Raw genomic sequence first — 21,454 nt, 5'->3', positions numbered from 1 at the left:
CTGTTCACGTTAGCACGCCTCAAAACATTGAAACAGCCAATTAGAATACGAGTTTCCACCCTTGCTCCCGTCCTTTTCTTTGGTTGGGGGTCCCCAAACAATCGAATCTTTATTGATAAAAAGTAGGTGGGGGAGCGGAGCGCGATTAGCTCTACTGGGTGGAATCGGGATGTCGGTGAATTATGCGGCGGGGCTATCTTCGTACCCGGACAAGGGGATATGTGGCCTGCCGGAGGTGAGGGGTGTGCTGGGGTTTTTGCAGGGGTTGTTGGACCTTTTAATAATGTTTATTGGAAGCTTTTGGTCCGTGCCCACAATTACGGTATTGGGTGTCCGTTCCATAGAGACGATCGAGCTGAGCAGAGGGAAAGTGGAGTCTGGAGCTCTGTTTAAAATGCAATGAAAAAGCATAACGAGAGAAAGAGGAAGGTCCTGCGTGGGGTGGAAAAGAGATACATGGGGTCCTGCCTGGGACAGAGGCGAAAGGGAGTAGAGCTGTTGTGGTGAGATGAATTGGAGACTGTGTTAAAGAGGAGGGATGGAACTGATGGCCCACAGGAACTTGGGAAAAGGATGAAGAGGCCCACTGGAGAAAGGGAATAGGACCATTGGAAGGAGAGAGAAAAAAGATAAGGAATAGAGCTTAGTAATGGAGAGAGAAGATAAAGAAGGTAGGGAAAAGATGGGTTGCTGTTTAAGGGATCTAAATCATGATCATGGCTTTAAACATGAATTGCAGCCTAATCCTTCCTTAGTAAAATACATGTACCTTTTTCTGAGCACACAGACATGGGACAAAATCAGTATGGATTGAGTTGAGGAAAGACTTGCCTCACCAGTCATCCACATGTTCATTCATTTATTCAAAAACATGTGGATAAAGGAGAGTCAGTTGATATAATGGCTCTGAAATTTCAGAAAGTGTTTATAAAGGACCCTGAGAGACGCTTGGAGGAAATGAAAAAGCCTTGAGTAGGACCCTATGCCATGTTGTGACTGGGAACTGATTAAGAGATAGAAAACAGCATAGGGTTAAAAATGGCTAGCTTTGTTGGTTTTTTTAATAGAGGATGGTGAATAGTGGAGTACTACAGGGATCTGTACTGGAACTGGTGCTTTTGAAAATTTATAACAAGTAAAATGATCGAATTTACAGATGATACAGATTCATTCAAAGTTGTTAAATCATATGTAGATTGTGAGACATTGTAGACCTTGTGAGACTGGAAGGTTGGGCTTCCAAATGACAGATGGAATTTTTTTAATGTGGACAAGTATATAAAAAGAAGAACAACCCAAACTATAGCCAGACAATGCTAAGTTCCACATTATTGGGCCCTTTTACCAAATGGTGGTAAAGGTGGGCTGTGGTGGTATCAACATGTGGGATTGCTGTGCACTGAGGCCACCTTTTTTTACCGCAGTCAGTAAAAAGGCCTGTAAAAAAAAAAAAAAAAAAAAAAACAGTAATTAAGTGTGGTAATTAAAGTGCGACAAAGAGAGGGAACCAAGTACAGAAAAAGACCAAGCAAACATTTCTTCTATGCTGTTTACTACTGGAGCCCTTACTGCCTCCTGTTTAGGAGGAGGTGAGAACTCTAGCAGTAATCGGCCAGTATGCAGTGCTGCCCAATTACCGCTGGGCACACCCCTGGCGCTAGGTATTTTCTAGCGCCAGAAATGGCACACGGGAAAACTGGAACTGCTCCCAGCAGTAGGGCTAATTTGCCAAGCTGGTGGTAGCCCTTCTGCCCTTGTTAAAAGGGTCCCTAAGAGTCTCTGCCCAGGGAAAGGAACTAATTGTCTTCACAGACAATACAATATAATATCTTGTACTGAAGCCCGACCAAATCTGCAACCAAATTTGGCCGCTCTGTTTGGTAGAAACTGACCAGGCCTTGTTCTTCCACCACCGCAAATAGCCTCCGCTGCACATAGCCTATCTTCCTCCCCTCCCAGAGCCACTCATCAGTCATCTTCCCCCCTCGGCCTACCTTTGGCGTCTTGGTGGTTTAAACTTTAATGGCCTGACTAAGGCAAAAACGATTCATGGTCTCTCTCGCCCCAGCTGTCTCCACTACCACAGTGGCTGAGACCTTCATAGGTAGTCTTGCAATATACAGCAGATTTGTAGGTGTCATTCCATAAAATTTTGGTTCTTTGTTATCCAGTTTGTTAGAGCGCCTAAGGGTTTTAATACCTCAGTTCACTTTCTTTTGGATAAATATTGGAATACATTCATTGAACCTCTTGAAATATCAATGACAGCTATCTCCTGAGCCAGGTGTTTGCCTAAACACTGCTTCTCGTCCTTCGAAGCTCACTCCATCTGGCTATTCTACCCATTACCACTCAGAGTTGCAGTCATCTACCGCCCCCCTGACAAGCCCCTCTCTTCATTCCTTACTGACTTCGACGCTTGGCTCACCGTCTTTCTTGATCCCGCATCTACATCCCTCATTCTTGGTGATTTTAACATTCACGTTGACAACCCATCCAACTCCTACGCTTCTAAATTCCTCACTCTGATATCCTCCTTTAACCTCCGACTATGCTCTACCACCCCTACTCACCGTGATGGCCATTGTCTCGACCTCGTTCTCTTCTCTTCCTGCTCACCTTCCAATTTCTGCACCTCAGTCCTTCCTATCTCAGATCATCACCTAATCACCCTCACACTTCATCACCCTCCCCCTCAACCTCGCCCAACTATAACCACGGCCTTCAGGAATCTCCAAGCTGTCGACCCCCCTACCCTATCCTCTCACATCTCCAATCTCTTCCCTTCCATCTCATCTTCTGAATCTGTCGACACGGCTGTCTCTACCTACAATGAAACTCTCTCCACTGCTCTGGATACCCTAGCACCATCTGTCTCTCGCCCCACTAAGCGCACTAATCCTCAGCCCTGGTTAACCCCTTGCATCCGTTACCTTCGCTCCTGCACCCGATCTGCTGAACGACTCTGGAGGAAATCTCGCACCCTATCAGACTTCACCCATTACAAATTCATGCTATCCTCCTTCCAGTCCTCCCTATTCCTTGCCAAACAGGAATATTATTCTCAATTAACCAATTCTCTTGGCTCCAACCCTCGTCGCCTCCCTCAACTCCCTACTTAAAGTACCCTCCGCTCCCACCCACCCCCCTCACTCTCTCCTCAAACACTAGCTGACCACTTCCGCGATAAAGTGCAGAAGATTAGCCTTGAATTCACTTCCAAGCCTTTTCCTCCCTGTGACTTCTTAAACCACTCCCTCAACCAACCTAACCCGGCCTCCTTTTCCTCCTTCCCTGAGATCACCGAAGAGGAAACTGCTCGCCTTCTTTCTTCCTCTAAGTGCACCACCTGTTCCTCAGATCCCATTCCCACCTATCTGCTTACCAACATCTCTCCTACAGTTAACCCATCAATTTGTCACATCCTCAACCTCTCTCTCTCTCCACTGCTACTGTCCCTGACACCTTCAAGCACGCTGTAGTCACACCACTTCTCAAAAAACCATCACTTGACCCCACCTGTCCCTCCAACTACCGCCCCATCTCTCTTCTACCCTTCCTCTCCAAATTACTTGAACGTGCTGTCCACAGCCGTTGCCTTGACTTCCTCTCCTCTCAGGCTGTCCTCGACCCGCTTCAATCTGGCTTTCGCCCACTAGACAGAAACAGCACTCTCTAAAGTCTGCAATGACCTGTTCCTCGCCAAATCCAAAGGCCATTATTCCATCCTCATCCTCCTCGACCTATCCGCCGCCTTTGATACCGTCAATCATAATTTACTTCTTGACACACTGTCCTCATTTGGGTTCCAGGGCTCCGTCCTCTCCTGGTTCTCCTCGTATCTTTCCCAACGCACCTTCAGAGTATCTTTTAATGGCTCCTCTTCCACCCCCGTCCCGCTCTCTGTTGGGGTTCCTCAAGGATCTGTCCTTGGACCACTTCTCTTCTCAATATACACCTCTTCCCTAGGCTCGTTGATCTCATCACATGGTTTCCAGTACCATCTCTATGCCGATGACACCCAGCTTTACCTCTCCACTCCCGACATCACAGTCGAAACCCAGGCCAAAGTTTCGGCCTGCCTTTCCGACATCGCTGCCTGGATGTCCAACCGGCATCTGAAATTGAACGTGGCAAAGACTGAGCTCCTTATCTTTCCACCCAAACCCTCTTCTCCTCTTCCCCCACTTTCCGTCTCTGTTGACAACACCCTCATCCTCCCCGTCTCTTCAGCACGCAATCTCGGAGTCATCTTCGATTCCTCCCTCTTCTTCTCTGCCCATATCCAGCAGACAGCTAAGACCTGTCGCTTCTTCCTCTATAATATTAGCAAAATTCGCCCATTCCTCTCTGAACAGACCACCCGAACCCTCGTCCACTCGCTCGTTACCTCTCGTCTTGACTATTGCAACCTTCTCCTCGCTGGCCTCCCGCTTAGCCACCTATCCCCCCTTCAATCTGTCCAAAATTCCGTCGCACGTCTTATCTACCGCGTGAACCGATACTCTCATATCACCCCTCTCCTCAAGTCGCTTCACTGGCTCCCAATCCACTACCGTATACAGTTCAAGCTTCTCCTATTGACCTTCAAGTGCACTCAATCTGCTGCCCCCCATTACCTCTCTACCCTCTCCCCGTATGTTCCCACCCGTAACCTCCGCTCTCAGGACAAATCACTCCTATCTGTACCCTTCTCCACCACCGCTAACTCCAGACTCCGCCCCTTCTGCCTCGCAGCACCTTATGCCTGGAACAGACTTCCTGAGCCCATACGCCAAGCGCCCTCCCTGCCCATCTTCAAGTCCTTACTCAAGGCCCATCTCTTCTCCCTTGCTTTTGGCGCCTAACCACCTTCCCCATTCCTGTTACCTACACTGACTACGTAGTCTGTTACCGTTAGATTGTAAGCTCTCTTGAGCAGGGACTGTCCCTCCCTGTGTTTAAACTTGTACAGCGCTGCGTAACCCTGGCAGCGCTATAGAAATGCTAAGTAGTAGTAGTAGTAGTAAACAGCTCACCACACTGATTGCTCGCCACACTGATTCCTGAGGCCCATGTGCTTTCTCTTTGTATTCCATTCTGCATTGCACCATTGAGTCCCTCTTCTCTGTTTGTTTGTTTGTTTGTTTGTTTGTTTGTTTGTTTGTTTGTTTGATTAATTGTATTAAGCTAGTTATCTTCTAATTTAGCTAAATCAAATCTGGAAGGTTCATTAAAAATGTGACTATTAACTTTCAAATCCTTAATATGAGTTAATTTATTAACCGCCTGGAAAAAAAAAAAAAAAATATATATATATATATATATATATATATATATATATATATATTTTTTTTTTTTTTTTTTTTTTTTTTTTTTTTATCAAGTCTGTTTATAATTCTGAGTAGTAAGATTTCCTTTCCTCTAAGTTGGACCTTAATTTCCACCTAACTCTAGAATCATTGTCATTTAACTTTTTCTGGTTCCTTTCTAAACTAAGACCTTCTTTTTTTAGAAGTAAGTAGATTATCATTAAACCAAGGTGTATTAAATTTGTGACTTACTGGGCGTTCAGTTAAAGGTGCTTTTTGATTCTGTAATGTGCTTTCATTCTTCTATTGTTATAGTGCAGTCAGAGTTTAAGGATTCAAAATGGCAAGAGAGTGCTCGCCAGAATAGTTCCAAATTAATCAAACGTCCTGAAATGTGCATTTCCCAAGGTATTTTCAGGAGCAAAAAAGGAGTGGCTATGCTCTTCGAAGACAAACTGGACAGAGTCAAATTCCAGAAATTCAATTTATTGAAGACTCTACAAGGTACCCTGTTTCAACACTATAAGTGCCTTCTTCAGGAGTCTATATAGAAGTAAAACATTTATAAAACATAAACAAAACATTAGATTAAAAACATATATAACGGATTTAAACAGTTAAATAGTAATTAAACCAAAAAAAGTGGATAATGATTTTTAAAAAATGACGAAGGGCTAGTGTAGTAACATATAAGATAAGCGGAGTACAATGGCTAGTAAAAGCATGTAATAAAAAACAAATAACTCAAAATGGCTAATAAATGCTTAAGATAAAGTAATATGAAATACATTGATTAATCTGTTAAATGACATTAAAAATGTAACTTGTACAACATAGCAGAAGACATAGGTCATTGTTAAATTAATAAGACACAAAGTGGCTGATATATTTGTACAAAGACTAGGAGACACACAATGTAATACTTTGCAACTTCATTTAAAACAATAGGAGAAAATAATTTTCATTTGATACGTAGTTAAGCACTGGAACTCATTGCCAGAGGATGTGATAAAACCCATTAATATAGCTGTGTATTGGACAAACTCCTGGAAGGAAAGTTCATAAACCTTTATTAAAGTAGACCTAGGGAAAGCCAGTGCATATTCCTGAGGGTGTGTAGCATGGAAACTGTCTACTTTTTGGGATCCTGTCAGGTATTTGTGACTTGGATTGGCCACTGTTAGAAACGGGCTACTGTGCTTAATGGACCTTGGGTCTGACTCAGTATGGTAATTCTTAAGAGCTTTGATATGCTCCTATAGCTTTATTTGTGCTTTCAAGTCTCTATTGACCTCTCTGAAAGGTGCTGTGGAAGGCTAGAGGAAGCCTATTATTGAGAAGGTCAGAGCAGATATTTGGTGGGGGGGGGGGGGGGTACCAGGGGTTTTAATAGACCTGAGCGCTATGAACTAGGACGGTATAGCCAGTCACACAACTTAAACTAGCTGCATAAAGAAGTTGATTCCCCCTCATAGCTTCTGTTTCTCTTTTCCTTTGCTCTTTTTAATTGTAATTTTTTTTGAATATCTGATTATAGAATTTAATAAACTTCCTTTCCAAAAAAGGCTCCAGAAAGCTAGAGAAATCACAGTATGCTAGAACAACATTACCATACTTACACTTGATAATTTAAATATATTTTAAACATTGCAAAGAGAGGAGGTGGGTGGATTCTTGTACAGTTCCATTTCTGATCCTTTCTCTTGTCCTCTTCCTGATTGTCCCTCTCTCTCAGCCTCTTTCCTTCTTGTCTCCTCATTGCTCAAAAGGCTTCATTGGTCACTAATTATGGCAAATGAGGTATAGCATCTGACCAGTTTGCCTTTGTTGTATGGCACAGTTGGATGTAATTCATAGCCATGGTTACTCTTTTATAAATACATTTTGCACATGCTGTGCAGAACTATCTTCATTTAATTTTTCATTTATTACCATTTATGTACCACCCTTATCCAGAGCGGTGTACAAATCAAACGTACGTACATAAAGCATTGCAAAAATAAAATGCATCAAATACAATATAAACTCATTAAAACAAAACAAAAAACCAGTTCACCATGATGTGTCCACCAGCTGCCTAAATTGCTGTCTTGGAGAAAGAGTAAGATCTGGTGGTTGTGGTATATCCTTGGTGACATGCACTGGAATTACAGATTTGCAGGCTGATGATCGGAGGCAAACGCGGGCGCTAGAGGCCATAAGCGCTGTTCTAGTGCTTTCATTTGCCAGCACAGGATGCTCAAAGGCCCCCACGACTGGTGCCAATCGGTAGTGCAGTGGGCATGCAAATGAGATGAAAATGGGGTAATTAGGTATTCTCAGAGAAAAGTGCAGCAAAGTTAGGTGCCCTTACCATGGGAAACCCTACGCCAGCTCGGAGCTGGCGTTAGGGTTTCCTGAAGAAGTGAAGCCTTCAGCAGCTTCTGGAATTGGGGCTGTCCTTACTTGTTGAGCTTTGTGTACTTGTCGCTGTTGATATATTGGAGAAGGCTCCAAACATTATAAGGTATGCAGTAGACCCTTTTCCCTACCAAACTTGCTCTAAAGGGAACACTGTAAACACTTTGCTCAATGAACTAAGTATTAGAAGCCCCCTCATTTCATGCAGACCGTTCCTTTGAACTAACTGCTTCATCCCTGCATCTGTCTTAAAACAGCTCCGGCATGACCATCCTGAGACATCAGCACAGGCTCCCCCAGGGGCATACATACAGGAGTTGCACGCTCTTCCTCCCCTCCCACTCTCTGGTGTTCTGGGCATGTGCTGAAGAACTGTGCTTGATGCACATCTCTTCTGTGCATTCGCCAGCTGCCATCTGCCCACTTTGCTCTCTCATGATCGAAGCTAGCATGCATATCGTTTGCATACTTTAGCTTTCAGAATGAGGGAGTTATTTTCAGGCACTGTTGGGGTGGTAAACTCTAGTGCCGTTCCATGAAGCACCAGAGTTTTTTGATCGGGGCCCAATGAGCCATCATCTGCAATATTACTGTGCTCCTATGCCTGGCTTTTATTTAACCCCAGTATAAAACCTTTGTGTGAAAATGGCTGTGAAGGGCTTTCATGTCTAAGTGGTCCGTGGGTGCTACGATAAACGCTTGTTAACAGGAGGTAGTGTCATGCTGGCTTGTGGCTCTGTAATGGGATGGGTGTTTTAAATGATGGTCTTGTGAAAGTCTCTGACCCCCTTCTTTCTCTGACCCCAGATTTTTGATCCCCAAGAAGAGATAGAGAGGAAAGTGCACAAGTTGGCTGAGCTGATCCGAAATTCTTCTTATGTGGTGGTTCACACAGGGGCTGGAATCAGCACGGCTTCAGGGATACCAGATTTTAGGTGAGAGCTGCTGTGGGTGGATGTCGCTGGATGACATTTGTCATCGTTGGAAGAAAATAGTGTGCTTGCATTATACCTTCCCAGCCAGCATAGTATGTATGTGTGAGATATATTTATATATGAGATATATTTATATATTATATAGTACACCCACTCACCTAGTCCTTCGGTCACAGGCTTGTCAGGTTTTCAGGATATTCAGGATATCCACAATGAATAATCATGAGAGGTTTGTGTGCACTCCTGAAAACCTGACTGACTGGGTTGTGAGCTACTGATGTAGACCCAAGAAATACTCGCAAATCTACATGTAAATCTTCTTGAGCTGCTACTGTGAAAGCACGAGCCAGATTAAAATGGAGGCCACATGAAAGACTACAGATAAATGCGTACAAGGTGCTATTTTAACCATGGGAATCATTAAGCTGCTTTAAAATTAGACACCGTAACACCTCAGTCTTCACCCCCTGTTCTCAAAGGCCACCAGTGGGCCAGGTTTTCAGAATAACCCTGATGACTGGATGAGAAAGAGTTGTAAAACAATAATAATCATATGCATGCAGATCCTCTCTCATGCATATTCATTAGATTTTATTCTGAAAACCTGGCCTATTGGCAGCCCTCAAGGCCTGGGAGTGAAGACCACGAGCTTAAAAGGAGTTACAGATTGTAAGCAAAGAACAGGTAAGCTTGGTCTTGTAATGTTGAGTCTAGTCTTTCTTGAGATTTAAGCAACTCTCCCTGACCCAGCTGCTTGGGTATTCTGTTTACTTTATGAACAGCAAATGTTTTGATAAAGAAACAAGTTTAAAAAAAAATAGACCAACTGAGAAAAAATATAATGTTGCTAAAGTATTCTGAATACAGATTTCTGCAAAAAAGGTTTTGAGTTCTAGTGCTGTTTTTCACTCATCTTAGCTCTGAGCAACTTTAACACTTTCACTGCAAGAAATTGTAACCATGTGTGCTGTAGTTCATTCAAATGGAGAAGGTTGGCATTTGTTGCATTGTTCCCTTCAGACATAGCAGATGGAATGCTTGGTTAACATACACACGGTAATTTTGTAGTGACTTTGTAGAAAGGTTGATTGATGTTTTGATGGTTTAATGGGGGATTTTGTGGTATTAATGTTGTTGCTGCTTTGCTCCAGGGGCCCAAATGGGGTGTGGACAATGGAGGAGAAGGGGCTGCACCCCAAGTTTGATACGACCTTTGAGAATGCCCGGCCCTCAAGGACACACATGGCACTGCTGCAGCTTCAGAGGGTCGGGATCCTGAAGTTCCTCATCAGCCAGAATGTGGATGGGTTGCACGTACGATCCGGCTTCCCACGGTACAGTGCCTCACTCCCTTTTTCTTACCAACCAGAAGCAAATGATTCCTGGCTGATACCTTCTTTGCAGTCTCTTGATTAATGTCAAGTAAAACCTGCAAAAGTTGAAAGTATGAGAAAATGTTAGTTGTTGATTGTATAGTAGAGCTGCATGGTGAGAATTTCAGAAAATCCCTTTTCAAGTGTCACATGGGGTCTTTTTTTTCTGCCATTTAAAACAAGAATTATAACCCACTCAAGAAATGTCATTACCTTTGCTGTGAGGCAGAAGCTTGTTGGGGAAGCAGGGAGGGAGGACACCCAGGAGGGGGGGAGTGGTCAGGAAGTGTTTAAAGCTGTTGTGATGATGATGGTATAAAGTAGTGTGATCAACATGACACTTCCAGAAACACCATGGAGATGAGTGGTAAAAAAGTGATTATTAATAAAAAAGATTTGACACGGAGCCATGTTTCGGCGAACGTCTGCCTCAGGAGTCTGTATATTGTATAAGCCGAATCATTGAAGCTATGTGGACATGAAAACCAAATGGTCACAGCACTCTACTGTTTGACACAGTTTGTGTTTGTTTTTTTCCTTCAGTTTCATTGATTTATTTCTGCTCAGTGCTCGGCATACTCCACCTATCACTAGTCTTTATAAAGGCTTGATTTAGTTTTCATGTCCATGTAGCTTCAGTGATTTGACTTATACAATATACAGACTCCTGAGGCAGGCGTTCGCCGAAACTCGACTCTTTTGAGATTTTTTTATTAGTAATCACTTTTTACCACTCACCTCCCTGTTGTTTTTGGAAGTGTCGTGTTGATCACGCTACTTCTTTTTTTTTTTTTTTTTTTTTTTACTTTTCCTCCCGTAGTGGATCCAGTTTCTCCACTTTTGTGGTTTTTCCATCATGGTAATGGCATCACATGTTCCCTCGGAGAGCATCCATGCAGGATTACTTGTTTCCATGGTGCCTTCTTCCTCCTTATTGGTATCCTATTCTTGTGAACAAAGACTGGCCAGTGGCAGGCCTGTGTTTTACCTTGGATTTTTCTGGAGTTCAGGTTGCTGTTTGGATTGCATTGCTAATAAAATGGAGCTTGGCTTACACACCCTCAGCAGTAGTGGCACCAAAGATTTATCTAAAGAATGGAGTATATCATGGTAACATCAATGGACCTGGGTCACAGAAACAGGGCTGCTCCCTCTTAGTCGCCACTGAAACCTTTTCACCCACTCGTGGGCTCCAGGAAATTGACAGGCCTCACCCCCTCTGCCTCTGTGGGACTTCCTTTTAGACTGGTACTGGGGACTGATCAGACTGACACACAGGGCTCTATGCTGACTGCTGCTCCTGTTGCCACTACTGCTTCCTTCTTGCTTTGGATGTGAGGGAAGGGGGAAGCTGATAAGGGAGGGGAGTAGGGTCTACTATGAATTTTTAAGTGTTAATGAGATTTTATTGGATAAAAGTTTGGGAAGCATCTATAAAATTTCAGAACTTCGAGAAGGACATCCACTCTTGGGTGGAATTCCTCTATGCCATGTCGGCTGTGTGCCAGATCTTGGAACAATTATAATAGTGAATGTTCCTTTACTGCAAAACAGTGTGAAAAGGAGGCCACAGCAGTAAGGCACAAATCATAATACAGTACAGTCTCGATTATCCGACCTTCACAAAGAGCTTGCTGCAGTGGGCCTAAAAGAACTCACAGCCCTGACTGAAAAACTTTCTAGGCCAGAAAAATGCCCCATAAAACATCTTGGTGATGTGGATGCTATAGAAGATTTTTAGGACTCCAGGGCATCAACAGTTAAAATCCCAAATGGAAGCAAACCCTCAGCAAAGGGCAGCAGTGGTTGCTAATAACACCTGTATTGATTCCTTTCTACAGCCAATTAATGCCAACCAGTCCGTCTAGTGTATCAGAAGTACCTTGTGTGGACTTCAGCTTGTTTGAAATTAAAGTTTGTTGAGGTAGACTCTGAAGGATTCTGCCCCTTTGGTATGGCACTTCTTTTGGTTCTTTATCTTGATTTGTGTCCTTGCATACGAGAGATCTGCTGTGTGGTTTCCCCCCGTCATGACAAATTAAATAAAAGATTCAAGCATTTTGAGTAAGTTATCTTTTCCTATTTTCTTTCACTGACTTCAGCTATTCATGGTTCTTAAATTCTTTTTTTTTTTTGTAAATATCTGAATCGGGCCGAAATATTTGGACTGAAAATGTGTTTAGGTTCAGTGTTCTTCCTAATGCAGCTTGGTATCTGCTACACATAGTGGTACTTTGAATGTATAATCTATCCTCATCTGCTTATTTCACAAGTTTAATCTTGAGCATTTTTCAATTGAATTCCAACCTTATACTCCTGGGATTCCAGTAATTGGTTACCCTTTGAGTGAGGACTGAAATCTTTTTGGAGTGTACCAGACCTTGAGGTGTGGGGGGAGGGGGAAGAGTTCTTGGTCAATTGCATGCTTCCTTTGCTTGACAACTCGTAGGATGCTATGTCTAGAGTCTCACCATGCCTTTCATGTCTCTTCTTGCAGGGACAGGCTAGCCGAGCTGCACGGGAACATGTTTGTGGAGGAATGTATGAAGTGTGGAAAGTAAGTGATGGGTTGTGCTTCCTGCTCCCTTCCTCTGCCATCCATAAAAGGAAATCAACAGGGAATCTCAAACAGAATTATAGCAGGATTTGAGTACTGTAATAGTCCTGTGTAAGTTGAGGATGGTTTTGGGACTGAAAATAGCCCAAACTGTTCTGACCTGTGTGAAAGCAAAGGCTCCTTTGCAGCTCTTCTTCCCCCCCCATCCCCCCAGTCTACCTTAAAATGTCTCTGTTTTCAGGGGTTGCCGATGGCAGCAGCAGTAATACGCTGCTTGTGGCCTGAGTCAGAGCCTTTCCTCTGATGTGTCCTGCCCCCTCTGAAGCAACTTCCTTTTTCTGTGCAGGCAGGACACATCGGAGGAAAGGCTTCTGGTTTTACTGATTTAAAATGGTATATTTTTAAAGAAGCAGTTCAGCTTTGTCTGCTTGCTCATTGGATTGGAACTCTGCAGCAATAAACGTACCCTTCCATTACATAGCATTTTCTATTACATGTTTATCCACTCCTACCCTAGCTGAGATATTTAACCATCTCTGACCTCGCGTGCAACTTCCTTCAAATCAATCACCTTACTTTCTAATTCTTCCTACTTCCTTACTCATCTATATGCTACAACTTTGCCTTACCCTTTACTACCAATTATAATGTTCTAGTACATATTGTGTTGTCATTGCAAGTAGTATACCATGCCATACTTTGTATTGTTCAAATATGTTTACTGCTCTAATTGCCTACTGCTTATGTCTATTCTTACTGTACACCGCCTTGAGTGAATTCCTTCAAAAAGGCGGTAAATAAATCCTAATAAATAAATAGCTTCCTACTATTCCAGAACCTGTGAGAGAGTTGTCAATCAACCAGCAGGTGAAGATAGAGAACTGAAAACTGAGCTGAGACAGCTCTCTTGGTATCTAGTCCAGCTCCTCTATCTCCAGTAGGTGGCACACTTTTTAGACTCTGGTTCTGAGTGATTTGCTCCTGGTCCATTTGGTCAGCTGGTTCCCAGTAGCTTTGTGGGTAGCTTGAGACTGCAGAGTCATATCTGGAGGTTTTCAGATACCCATCTGTGGTACCCTGTGAATTTACTTCTTCCCTCCCATGTTCCAGCACAACCATTTTTTTTATATAGGATTGTGGAGACTGTGAGCTTCAGGGGAGTAGCCGGCAGTGATAAGTTCGACTAAAGTGTGACTCAGAACCACTTTTTTTTTTTTTTTGGGGGGGGGGGGATTGGCTGCAGAAGCCATGGTACACAACCTTGATTCAACTGCTGGACAGGGAACCTCTCCGTCTTTCGCAGGTACACGGCCTACTGAAGCAAGGTCCGGTGCTCATGGAGGATCCATGCCCCTTTGTCTTGCGGCTTGGCCACTGAAAGGGCTTGGTTGAGATGAAAAGGTTATTTTGGTTTGGTCATTGCTACTTTGCTTCCAGCTTGGAAACGCTCTACATCCATATACTTTCAAGGGCTGGTGTTCTGAGCATGGACTAGTACTCAGATTGTGCACATGCTAGTGTTTCTCCAGGTATGTCTTAAGGATTGGCGTTGGATTCTGTAAAAGTTCAGGCTGCGGCTTTGGCCTGTTTCAGGGGCCGACTACAGAAGACATCTCTTGCAGCTCACCCAGATATCATTCAATTCTTGCAGGGAGCGGGCCACTTGCAGCCTTCGTTTTGTACACCCTGTCCAGAATGGAACCTTTAATTTAATCCTTCTGGCTTTTCAGAAGCATCCTTTTGAGCCACTTTGGAAGGCCGCCTTGAAAGACCTTATGCTAAACACAGAGTTCTTGGTGGCTGTTTCATCAGCACGTAGAGGTTTCAGAGCTTCAGGCTCTCTTATCAGGATCACTGTCTCCCGTTTTTGGAGGGGGGGGGGGGAGGAGTTCCCTGTGCTCGGTTCTTCCTTTTTTTCCGAAAGTGGTATCAGCATTTTTTCTCGACTAATCTGTGGAGCTTCCGTCCGTTGGCAGAGTGGACAAGGAGGTTCACTATTCTTCCTTGAAGCATACAGTCGTCATTAGGTATCTGGAAATCACAAGTGAGTTTCACAGATTGATTAGACTGTGCTTTTTGGTAAACAGAGGCTTAGCCTCATGGCTTCCAAGCCCACAATTGCTAGATGGCTGAAGGGAGACTATCACATCTGTTTATTTGCTTATAGGCAAGCAGGCTCCTCGGGCCTTGCAGGCTCATTGTATAAGGTGTACAGTGACATCCTGAGCGAAGACTAATTTACTGCCTCTGGCAGCTATTTACAAGGCAGCGACATGGTTGATGCTGCATACATTTGCCAAGTAGTACAGTGTGGACATTGTGGCATACTTGGAAGCCAGTTTTGGGGCTTCAGTCCTCAGGGCAGTGGCCCAGGATCCCACCCACTCTAGGGATTGCTTTTAAACACCCCACAGGTTCTGGATTAGTGGGAAGTTACATAATAGAAGGAGAAATTAGGTCTTGCCTGATTATTTTCTTTCCATTAGTCATTTCCACTATTCCAGTGAGATGTTTAGTCAGTGCGAAGTAATGGGTCAAATAACTACTGCCACCTTGCATGGTACTTCTCGCTTATCTCTTGTAGTACTCCAAGTTGTCCAGAGATGAGAGAGGTCCACATATGTTTGCTTGTCTGGTTAGTGTTAGGTCAGTGATGGTGAACCTTTCAGAGACCGAGTGCCCAAACAGCAACCCAAAATCTAATTATTTATCGCGAAGTGCCGGTACCACATGGGCGGGGGTACCACATGACTCCACCCCTATGATAGCCACACCCCCTTACACCAGCCATGGCGCATATAAACAGACATTGAAAATATTATACTAGTATTGGAGAAAAAAATAACATGATTTTCTTTCATTATAAATCATTTCTGTAAGTTGTTACAGCTCCAGTATTCCCAGTGCAAAATAAGACAGCAGATGTAAATTCTCAAATTGGACATATTCCAAACACTAAAATGAAAATAAAATGATTTTTTTCTACCTTTGTTGTCTGGTGATTTTGTTTTTCTATCCATATTGGTCCTAGTCACTGATTCTGCTGCTCTCTATCTGTTCTCTTAACTCCGTTTCCAGGGCTTCCTTTCCATTTATTTCTTTACTTTCCTCCTTTCTTCTTCATTTCTTGCCCTCCATCCATGTCCAGCAACCCTCCTCTCTCCCCTGCCCTCCCCTCCAGCCACCCATGTCCAGCCTCCCTACCTCCCACCCAGCACCAGGCCTCCCACCCACCCACCAGACCTCCCGCCTAGCACCAGGCCGACAGACCTCCCACCCAGCACCAGGCCGACCTCCCACCCACCAGGTGTCAGGCACCAGGCCGACCTCCCACCCACCCGGCAGCAGGCACATTCCTTCATCCCTCCCTCCCTCCCTCCGAGCAGAAAATTTAAGTCTTCCCTTGTCGCTGTTAAAGCCGCGTCAGTAGTAGCAGTGAAAGCGTGCTGCTGGTTCGGCGCGCCTTCAGCCTTCCGTCTCTCAAAGTCTGGTCCCGCCCTTACAGGAAATGAGGGCGGGACCAGAGTTTGAGAGACTGAAGGCGCGCCAAACCAGCAGCACGCTTTCACCGCTACTACTGACACGGCTTTAACAGCGACAAGGGAAGACTTAAATTTTCTGCTCGGAGGGAGGGAGGGAGTGAGGCCGGGCGGGCTGGTGCCGGGTGGGAGGGAGGGACGAAGGAATGCTTGACGCCGGGTGGGTGCGAGGGAGGGCTGGAACGGGATGAGGCAACCAGCGGCGCGCGTGCCCACAGAGAGGGCTCTGCGTGCCCTCTCTGGCACGCGTGCCATAGGTTCGCCATCACCGTGTTAGGTTATCGAACTGTTTAAGGTTGTTGTTCTTGATTGTCTATGTAAATACTGAGTTGCCAAGAGAGATGTCTCAGCTCAGTTTTCTACCTCCATCTGTTGGCTGATGGACACAGCTATCCCACAGGTTCTGGAATAGTGGGAAGGACTAATGGAAAGAAAATTCAGGCAAGACCTAATTTCTCCTTGTTCCCCCCCCCCCCCCCCCCCAACCGCTCTATCCTTAATGTTTTGTCACAGTCGATATTTTCAACTGTTGAGATCAAAGTGCTGCTTCTAATGAAGATCATTTTTCTTATTAAGACATGCATATAATTTAAGACCAAATCATTTTGTCTTTTGCATACATCCATTTTCTGTGCTATTGTAAATTCATATTCTGCACTTCTCGAGAGTGGTATATAAGCATAACACTAGTGTGGCAAAATAACAAGATTAGTGAATGGCAATAGAATACAGTAGTTTAACAAGCGAGTGGAGGAGTGGCCTAATGGTTAGTGCAGTAGGTTGTGGATCTGGGGAACTGGGTAATTCCTGCTGCTGCCTGATGGTCAACAGTGGGTTGAGATCCTGGGAAACCAGGTTCAATTCCCTCTGCAGCTCCTTGTGACCCTGGGTAGGTCACTTAACCCTCCGTTGCCCCAGATACAACAGTATTACAACGTACTGTTTAGATTGAGTGTCCACTAGGGACAGATCAGTACCTGTAAAATGAAACTGTAACCTGCTTAGGTCTAAGAGGTATATAAATACTTGATTGAATGAAGATCAGTATCTTAAAGTACAATAATATACTTCTGCAGTGTATAAGTACAAAAACATCCATCTCAGACAGCTTTTTGCAGAGAAGTTGAACAATTTTCTAATACTCTGGCATGGCTCACAAAGGGATAAGCCCCTTCTGCAGGGACCCATTTCCCCATGGCAGGCCTCCTAAGTTCTGAGCCTGGAATGAGTTATTGGAGACAGAGGAAAGCACAGCAGCCTGGAATGATATTAGTGGGGGCAGAGGAAAGCACAGCAGCCTGGAATGATATTAGTGGGGGCAGAGGAAAGCACAGCTGGAAACTTCTTAACAGCTGGTAAAAGCAGGCATAAGTGGCAACAATAAAAATAGACTCGATCTTAATTTCTCAGAGCCTGCTTTATTGGTTTTTAAGAACTCTGTTTGCATGAGCCTAACACCAATAGGTGGATGCTTGTTAATATAATACTATCTAAAATTACCTTTTTGTTCTCACAGATTTTTTATAAGAAATTTTAATTTGTATTATAAAAATGACTAAATATAAAGGACAGACATGGGCATTTGTCATTGGAATACCATTCAGTCCCAACCGCTTCTTGTTTCTCTTAAAAAAAAAAAAAAAAATCTCTCTCTCTCTCTCTCTCTTTGTTAAAGGCAATATGTACGGGATACCGTGGTGGGGACCATGGGGTTGAAACCCACTGGCAGACTCTGTGACGTCCCCAAATCCAGAGGCCTTCGTGCCTGTAGGTATGTGCAAAGGGGTTATGGATGCTATTGGGCTGAGCCAGATGGTAAAGTCAGCAAGCATGTACCAGAGGTCATTTCCCATGCTTCTCAGTTATATGCCCATTTCACTGAAGTAATTGTGAAATTGAGCATCAAAGAAGTTAGAATGACGCGCTGAGATTTCATAATGGAGTGATGAAGGTGATTTGCCGTCTGCTAGGGGAGACTTATTAATTGCATTCCTAGGGGAGGTGCTGAAAAGAAGCAGGTGTGAGGTAGTAGATGAAGGAAGTGAAGGCAGGAAGAGCTCTGCTTGGACAGCAGGCCTGTACAATGTTATTAAATAACCTTAACGCTATTCTGTGCTCTGTCCTTTTTAGAGGAAAGTTAATGGACACCATTTTGGACTGGGAGGATTCCCTGCCAGATCAGGACCTGAACCTGGCAGATGAAGCCTGCAGGTACTGTTAGCTCTTCCTCCTCCTGAGCCCAGGAGCGGGTCTAGCTCACCTCATCTCCCCCCCCCCCCCCCCCCATTCTGCAGTTACATCTGAGAGAGGTACAGCATGTGGAGTTCTGGCCTCTTGTCTTTATACGGTTGGCCGCTATGTATTGCATCTAAGGAAGAAGTGTAAGGGAGTCTTGAATTGCCAAGCAATCAGGGAACCAGACCAATGGAATTTTAGTGTCTGTTCAAGGGAGGAAAGCAAATAGGCTGATGGGAAGGGTGGCTGGGAGGAGGCTTGGGAAAGACAGAGAGAGAAATATGATTTGGGATCTTATACTTATGCTCCACAGTATTTCTGTGCCAGGGTGCTAATTTCTCACTTGAAGGAGAGGGTGGTGCAAGGAACCCAGTGATTCACTACAGTTTGGTTAGTCAGTCTCTAGCATTTTGGACATAGGCACCTGTCCACTGCACTAACCAAGCATAGGGAGAGTAAGGGGAGATGTAACGTCTGTTGGTAGTATTGTGATTCACTTTTAAACTCTCAAGCTATTATTTCCACAGGAAAGCTGACTTGGCGATCACCCTTGGCACCTCCCTACAGATAAAGCCGAGTGGTAACCTGCCCCTCATCACCAAAAAGAAAGGAGGGAAGTTGGTGATAATTAATTTGCAGGTCACCAAACACGTGAGTAAGGCTTATATCAGGTGGTATGACTCTAGCAGAAATGGCACACATGGCTGTGGGTGCTTCATGCATAGGGCAGGATATAGCACCCATTGCTCTGTCTGAGTATATAAGCAAAGACCATTCTTAAGCTGTAGGGCCTACACGACCCCTTTCTCTGTACCTGGTCTCAAGTGCCTTCCATTCCTGTCTAGGGAAGGAAGAAGTGATGTGTGGAAGGGTTCTGCATGGCAGCTTTTCATCTGTGTAATCACTCCTTCTCCTTCTACTCTCTTAATCCTCAGGATAAGCACGCCGACTTGAGAATTCATGGCTACGTTGATGATATCATGACCAGACTCATGGCGGCTCTGAACCTGGAAATCCCAGAATGGAAGGGGCCCGTGCTAACAGCTAAAAAAGAAGAGGAGGAGGAGATGAGCTCAGAGCCTGTAAAACAGGAGCCACACTTTAAAGAGGACCTTGACTCTCAACCCCTACTTAAGGATGAACCCTCACCTCACATGCACCATAATGGCACAGGAGGACTATCGTGCAGCGAGATGTGGGATCCCACCACAGACCTTGGCCCAGGGGAGACCAAGAGAGCAAAAGTGGAGCCTCCGTTTGTTTGACCAAGTGTTAACTTTGAATTTGTACAAATGTTTTCTTTTTATTTCACCATTTTTTTTATACTGAATATCTGTCTTGTCTCTGCTCTTCCTTGGGAGCCGGCCTCCAACTGCCACCCTCTCCCCCACCAGTATTGACACACTCACACCCTCTGTTTGTTTTGTATCTTTAGTGCATTTCAAAGATTTGAAAACTTCTATTACAGTGTATTCATCTTTCTATTGTGGGAGCTTTCCAGCCCAGTACTGCTGAACTCAGTCCTCAGGAGTCGCCCAGCCAGTCTGATTTTCAATATATCCACAGGAAATATGCATGCAAGAGATGGCATGAACTGCCTCTGTTGTATGCTGATTTATCACATGTGTGCGCATGGTTAAAATCTTGAAAAAGACTGACTAGGTGCAGAGCTACTGATCTAGCGTCCTTTGCTGAGTGGCAGTGAAAGGTGTTTTAGTAGGGTTTTTTTTTTCTACAACTGCCTAGTACTGTTGTGAAAGAGGTTTCTTGCTCTTGAAGATACAGGTTATACGTACATCAATAAAGGGTAATGACAGTTCTGGCTACTCATGTATGTGGATGAATTGGAAACATTGGTTGCTGCAGTCATAGGAGCCAGCTCTGAGGGTGCTTGAGCACCCCCAATGTTGAGCAAACTCTTTGACGGTTGAGGAAGGGGTCATTTCCATTGGGTTTAGCATTCACAATCGTTGTGGAAAGTTGGCTCCTACGCCTCCAGCTCTGGATCTTGAATCATGGAACCCACAAATCTTCATATGCTTTGGTGGGAGGAAGTAACTAAGAAGCAGGGCAATGTGTAGAATAAAGTTGCCAGAAATGCAGCTCTGCTCTGGGAACTGTGGTGTGTAGATTTTCTTTTCCTGAAATGTTATAAAAACTTTCCTCGGCATTCCTCCAAACCAGCCTAGACAGATGGGTTATGCATGCTCACCTGTAGGTGGAAACTGAGAACCACAAACCTCTGGCAGAGCCTATAAGTAAGCTGTGCAGTCCCTTTCAGAGCCAGTAGTTCAATCTCCAGTAGGTGGAGGATGTGGTGAGCCTGTGTAGTTTCAGCTGGTCTGGTAAGTCCTTTTAAAGGTGTGTGTGTGTGTGGTGGGGAGGGAGGGGGAAAAAGTAAAATAAGACAAGACTTGGATAAAATCAAACAAAAAAGACTACACCAGATATGTACAGCTCTTTGCTTTTATTTCTCTCTTTTATGGCTCCTCTTCTTGGGCTGCCAGTTGGGGGCTGTGACCAATGAGGGGTCTCTTGTGTCCTAAAACCAGGGTGGCCAGTTGCCTCCTCCCTCGACCTCCCAGTTCCTTTTTCTTCCTGTGAAGTTTTTTTCATTTTGGAGGTCAATTCTGTGCTTCAGCCCCTCTCTGTATATCTCGGAGTCTTGAGTGCCTGGGAAGTGTGCCTCAGTTGAAACGGAAAACGAAAAATGGCAGAAGAGTAAAAGTGAGCATATCTACCTTATTTTTGCTTCCTGGGTGTTTTGTTTCCTTCTGTGGTGTGTGCTGAGGCACTCTCCCACCCCCGTCTCAGGGCATCATGAGCTCTGAGAAGCTGTAGAGTTTGTCAGAGATGTTGGTTTGATGTGGCTGGGGTTTGTAAATTTTATCAGGACCGTGCACCTCCCAGTTCCATGGCTGAGGCCACATCAACCCTGTAATTGTTCCCAGCGTCACTTAGGATACAGTGTCGGCCCGCTGGCAGTAAGAACGCATCTGTGTTGATCACAATCTCAATTTCGTCAGGAACTGCTGCCATTTTGGAAGACTCAACAGCTCCAGCCCTTGTGTCTTGAGGTGACTGTTTCGTTGGGTTCTGGGGAAGCTTCCAGTGTTGGATTTTC

The 21,454-nt window shown here is 44.5% G+C and overlaps 1 protein-coding gene across 2 annotated transcripts; it reads left to right on the top strand.

Annotated features, from left to right (window-relative positions):
- Positions 1 to 82: 82 nt before the first annotated feature.
- On the top strand, positions 83 to 20,680 carry SIRT6 (sirtuin 6). Of its 2 annotated transcripts, XM_030219037.1 has the most exons (8): positions 83 to 235; positions 8,499 to 8,626; positions 9,778 to 9,960; positions 12,497 to 12,556; positions 17,771 to 17,866; positions 18,226 to 18,306; positions 18,858 to 18,981; positions 19,266 to 20,680. In XM_030219037.1, the coding sequence occupies exons 1-8, from the start codon at positions 170 to 172 to the stop codon at positions 19,593 to 19,595; spliced, it is 1,068 nt and encodes a 355-aa protein (XP_030074897.1). In that variant the 5' UTR covers positions 83 to 169; the 3' UTR covers positions 19,596 to 20,680. The 2 variants fall into 2 exon arrangements, with proteins under 2 accessions (XP_030074897.1, XP_030074898.1); XM_030219038.1 differs by lacking the exon at positions 8,499 to 8,626.
- The last annotated feature ends 774 nt before the right edge of the window (positions 20,681 to 21,454 follow it).

The sequence above is a fragment of the Microcaecilia unicolor genome, chromosome 11 (genome assembly GCF_901765095.1).
Source record: "Microcaecilia unicolor chromosome 11, aMicUni1.1, whole genome shotgun sequence".
Lineage (NCBI taxonomy): Eukaryota > Metazoa > Chordata > Amphibia > Gymnophiona > Siphonopidae > Microcaecilia > Microcaecilia unicolor.
Note: the sequence above shows the minus strand (reverse complement) of the source record. Positions and strands in the feature narration are given on the sequence as shown.